The following is a 5778-nucleotide window of genomic DNA, read 5'->3' as shown; positions in this document are numbered from 1 at the left end:
GCAGAGTTCATTTCTTTCATTAGTGCTCTTTTGTCCCATTTAACAAATGTATGCATATTCTAAGTTCATGAAGATATTCTGTATTTTTAAAGCTAATACTTTACTTTTACTTTACTTTTTCCATTTAGATCCACAGTCTGTAATTTTTGCATGTGGTGTGAGATCAAGATTATTTGTTCATTATGCATATCCAATTAATCCAGCACCATTTATTGAAAAGACCATCCTCTTGATTGAGCAAGTGCCATCTTTTCAAAAAAATTCTTTTCTGGGCTTTTGATATTGATTCTTTCTTCTGTAAATCCTTTGACCAATACCACATTGTCATACTTATTCATCTTTTTAATCATAGTATCTGGTGTTCAAGACTATGGCCTCATTCTTCAGTGTTGCCCTGGCTATCTTTAAATTTCCACATAAATTATAGAATCAGCTTAATTTCCAAAAATAAGCCTCGCTGAGATTTTCACTGCCAATATAGATTGATTTGGAGAACTGACATCTTTCAATATTGTCTTCCAATCATGAATATGGTATATCCTTCTTACTGAGGTCTTTTCTGCTATATATCCGATACTTTCAATGGTATTACAAATGGCAATGTTCTAAGCTTCATTTTCTAATTATTGGTTGTACATGAGAAATGAAGTTTTTATATTGGGCTGGTATTTAGTGACCTTGCTTAATCAACTAGTTAATTCAAATAGTCTGATCTTTTTGGAATTTCCATGTCCTAAATCATGTTACATACAAATGACATTTAAAGTTCTTTCTTCCCAATCCTTATGCCTTCTTTGTTGTTTTTTCACTGGTTGAAACTTCCAGAACAATGTTGAATAGAAGTGGTGATAGCAGTTATCATTGTCAGGTTTCCTATCTCTGGGAGGAAACTTTCAATAAATTAATGCTTCCTGTACATTTTTCAAGAATAATTTTATCATTAATGATTAAGGAAGAGCACTTCTTTCTTAGTTTGCTGAGTTTTTATCATAGACCCCCAGTGAAATTAACCAAAAGCTTCTTTTGCTTCTATGGAGATGATCATGAAACTTTTTTTCTATAAATGTGGTAAAGGGTATGTTCTAAAATGTTAACTTCTCTTGCTTTCCTGGAATAAACTTAATTTGGTGACATTCTTTTATATATGGCTGATTTGATTTGCGGCTATTTTATGTAGGATCTTGTATCTATGTTCATATGAGACTGTTTTAGAACTTCATTTTCTTGTAAGAATTGTAAAGTTTTGGTATCAAGGTCATGCTGGCCTCAAAAGGCAGTATCTGAAGTTCTCTCTTAATACCCTGGGAAAAGTTCATCTAATTAAGACTGACTTTTTTTCCTTAAATACTTAAAAGAATTACCCAGTGGAACCATTTGGGCCTGGTTTTTTTGTGGACTATTTTTTTTTTTTCATTAACAAATTCAAATTCTACAATACAAAAATTGTATTGCTTCTGGGGTCAGGTTTAGTGAATTGTTTTCCAAAATGTTTTTTCCATTTTACCTACATTGTCAAGTTTATTGATATAAAATTGTTCACAATATACTCTCTCTTTTAAAGTATAGAGGCTCTGTAGTAATGTCTCCTTTCACATTCTTAACAATCGTACTTTTTCGTCATCTTCCTAGAGGTTTACTGTAGTATTATTATTCTGATTTTGTCTTGTATCCTTGTTTAAATTTTACTGACTTCTCTTCCTATCTTCATTTTGTCCTACCTTTTATTTTCATTAGGTTTCATTTGTTCTTGTTCTGTCTTCTAGAAATGGAAGCTTAAGAGTCTTTTCTTCTGCCTATCACTTAATATTACTATATCCCCAAAGTTTATCTCAAGAATTCTCTTTTCACTCAGTCTATAATCTCCAAGGGCATTTCATTCATAGGTTATGGCTTCAACATCTACCTGTATGTTGTTGATTTTAAAATCTTTTTAATGGAACGAAATAACACCTCTCCCCATTAGCTAATTTCTCATAACTAACCTAATTTCCCTATCTGCTGCTTTTTTGTACAGCACTCATATCAATGGATAATTTACCCAGTTTGCTAAGTAAAACACCTGAGAACTATCCTTAAACCTCTTTCTGACAAGTAATAATGAAACTGTGTTAACACTAATTCCTAAATCTCTTTCAAAGCCATACTTTCCCCCCAAACCCCCAATCCTCCTTCTTGATCACCATTGTACAATTCTTATTCAGGTCTCGTCATTTTTTCTCTGGACTGTATAAAGGCTTGCTTGTCTCCTGGTCTCTAGTTTTTTTCTCTACCAATCTCATTTTGAGAGATCTTTCTAAAATGTAAACTTGATCATGTCATTCCTCCACTCAAATTTTAATTGCATCTATGAGATAAAAAAAAAATCTAAATTTCTTGGCATTGCACATAATGAAACTCTATGGTATCAGTCCTACCTTGCTATGCAATCCACATCAAAAAAGAAAACAACATAAACTAAAAATATCAAATGACTTGCACTTCTTCACAGGTCAAGTGCCCTCTCACTTCCTCATTTTTAAAACTATGATGTTCTCTCTACTTGAATGCATCCTTCCATCATTACTATTACCACCACCACCCAAAACTACTAGGAGCACTTTTTACACATAAACCATAGTAGTAGGCTTAATCAGAGACTTCTTAGATACGAAAGTAACTTGATTATTCAATAAATCCAAACTCAAATTTGTATTTAAGTATTTAATTTTATTTGGTATACACCACTCTGACCTTATTGTAACTGAAATCCAATACAGGATTTTTTTTTTTTTAATTATTAGTCAACTCCACAAAGACAATAATACTGCTGTGGAAGACCAAAGGGGAAAAAATGATATATTTATTTACAATTCTCTATATTGTAAACATTTAATCTATATACTGTTACTAACTTATAATGAGAGAGCTTTACATAGACAAGGAAATGGTGCCCACATTTCTATTCATATTCAGCGATAGCATATTAAATAGATCAGATTTTGTTTTCCATTAGCATTATGCTTTCTTTAGATAATTATCTAAACTTTCTAAAGATCTAAATATATTCAAGTCCTATACAACTAAAACCACTAAAGCCAACATATTTGGCTTATAATTTCCTTTTTAGAATAATTTAAAGTGCTGTAAGCAACCTGGCAATCAACACTTTCTATAAGAACAAAACTACCTTTAAACATTAATTTACAAGATAATATACAATGTTTATCTGGAATAGCTGAAATTTCAGCACAAGGTCACTGTCACATGTATAACAGCAGGATTTTTTTTTTTTTGCATACCATAAAGCTCTGAAATTAACTGATGAATGACCGCCACAATGGCATATTATTGGTTTCCTACAAAAGAGGATAAGAACTACTAGTATATTCTATCTTGTCTTTTTTTTTTTTTTGAGGTCACTTGACAGTAAGTTTGCATATTCAACAAGTCTACTGAGTTACAATATTGTCTACTATAATCATTGCCCTTTTCTAACAGCAAATGCTAACGGTAGTAACATATACCACTCAAAAAAAAAAAAAAAACATTTTTTTTTTTCCTTTTGAACAGGAACCTATATTTTGGGAGTTGGTGTGCAACAAGGCTAAAACAACAGAACTATAAAACAGTATATCTGACACAATATGTTGAAGAAATATGCATCTGTTTCATAGTTTTTGTACTTATGATAATGCCCTGCTAAGCTACAAATATGTAAATAGTATATTTTCTTGCTTGATATATTAAGTCCAGTAGAATCATCAAGTTCTCATTCTCCTTTGTATTTTATAACTTTATCAGATAATCCAACCATGAAAGCATATGCCCAAACCTGCAAATCATGTGCACTGTGGTCTACTACAACCAGAATTCTCTTCAAATTTCATTTTTATTAAAATGAAATTGAGAATACCTGCAAAATTAATAAAGAGAACATTGTAGTGTGAATTAAAATTGGAACTCAGTGGTTTATGAAATATGCATTATTTTGGCATGTTTTTCTTCACAAGAATGACTAAGTTGAGCTTGTCCAAGTCACCTGTGCCAACCTCCAGATGCCTCACAGCATTATCTAGTCTTCATTCTCTCAATGCCCCAATTAGACTGCTCTAGTAAAACAATCAATATAGTTTTAAAAGTAATAAACCAAAAGAGATTCAAAAAAAGAGCACCATTCTATTAGGAGACTGAGATAATGTGGATTGTAGATGAGGTGGTCACTGATTAAAATGCTGCCGAAATTCTAACAAAACCCAAGCTGTTACACTGTATGGACCCACACCCTGGTCTAAACCTAAAAAATCCTGGGACAGAAACATGATTTTAAAAATAAAGTCCAAAATTATAGCTGTAAAAGGTGATACGATTAATTTCAAAGCACAAGTGACAGGTTACATTGTATTGCTTCTTGAACTTTCCAAACAATGCCTGTCCATGTCAGGTTTGGGCAATTATTCTGCTAAGACAGAGAGCATTACATTTATTCAAAAGCCCAGATTTCAATGTCTTGAATAAAGAAATCTTCCTTCTTAGAAAGTGTATGATTTCCAAATGTTTTACAAGAATGGCTTCTTCCATGGTAGAGATCTCCATCAAGCCAAAGGGCAAATTCTCCCCTGCAATATATAAAAGAAAACAGTTTTAACAATAATCTCTTAAAACTTACGCCCTAAGTTGTAAGTATTGCAGATGTTGTAAAATAATAATTTAAATGAGACATTTCAATATTCAAAACTCTAGAATCATTAATTTTTTCAAACACTTTCCTACTCCTTTTCACACTGGTACAAAGCAAATTTGTTTTGTTCATATCCCATTACACAGATTAAGTACAAAATGAATCCTCTAAAATTAACTTCACATATGATTCTTTTGAGACAGGTGTCACTCTGTTATTCTTTTCCTGGGTTTCTCTTTGCTAAATGGTTTTAATATATTTGACATGAGTTAAATATTTAATATATTTAACATTTGAAAACTCCCTCTCATCTAACATTAACAGGTGTGGTTAATGTTAAGGGTTCAATCTCCAATTCACAACTGAGGAAACTTTAGACTTCAGTTTGCTCAAGGTCCCATATGTAATATTATGTTGAGACCAGAATCTAAATGAGGTGTAACTCCAAAGCCTAGATTTATTTAGTCCATCACATCATGATTCAGATTTGGGGGCTCCTGTCTGGAATTCTGGAATATCAAGTCCTTGTAGCTCTAGGTTTCTGAGCCTGTACTCTCCTTCTCCAAAGACTGTAAACTTGTCTTAGTTTGTTATCAAATGACCCAGTGTTTAGTTTAGCTTAATGCAATCATGTGGTATAATCAAAATCAAGTTCCAGCAGACATCTAATGACATTATGTATGTTATCTTCAAAAATTCAAGTTACAGATTCCTGGGGGGCAGAGCAAGATGGCGGAGGAGCAAGAGACCTGGATTTCATCTGGTCTCAGGAATTCAGCTGGATAGGGATCAAACCATTCTGAACACGTACGAACTCAACAGGAGATCCAAGAAAAGAATAAAAACAATTCTCTGAACAGAAAAGTGACCACTTTCTGGAAGGTAGGATGTATGGAGAAGTGAATCCCAGGTGATATTTGGGAGGATAGACGGCGGGGGAGGGGGCCTCCATTGGCCGCTTCTGGCAAGTGATAGAGCCACGGAGCACAAAATCGGAACTTTTAGAAGTCGGCTCCGCTGAGGGACGTCGCTCCAGTGGCTAAGCGGGGGGTGGAACCCTCGTGGGACAGTGTGGTCTCAGGACCCTCGGGGTCACAGGAAGACCGGGGGTGCCTGAGTGC

General features: G+C 33.7%; 1 protein-coding gene across 5 annotated transcripts in view; it reads right to left on the bottom strand.

The window, feature by feature from the left end:
• Nucleotides 1-2685: 2685 nt before the first annotated feature.
• Nucleotides 2686-5778, bottom strand: part of OXR1 (oxidation resistance 1) — a 460340-nt gene continuing 457247 nt past the window's right edge. For all 5 annotated transcript variants that reach the window (XM_025870990.2, XM_025870992.2, XM_025870993.2 and 2 more), the window contains one exon: nt 2686-4595. In XM_025870990.2, coding sequence (XP_025726775.1) covers nt 4460-4595 — 136 coding nt within the window. In that variant the 3' untranslated portion in view covers nt 2686-4459. The remainder of the gene's footprint in view (nt 4596-5778) is intronic.

This window comes from Callorhinus ursinus, unplaced genomic scaffold (assembly GCF_003265705.2).
Source record: "Callorhinus ursinus isolate GAN/ISIS: 27379988/994484 unplaced genomic scaffold, GSC_fseal_2.0 scaffold5, whole genome shotgun sequence".
Taxonomy (NCBI): domain Eukaryota; kingdom Metazoa; phylum Chordata; class Mammalia; order Carnivora; family Otariidae; genus Callorhinus; species Callorhinus ursinus.
This window is presented reverse-complemented; position numbering and strand designations above follow the sequence as displayed.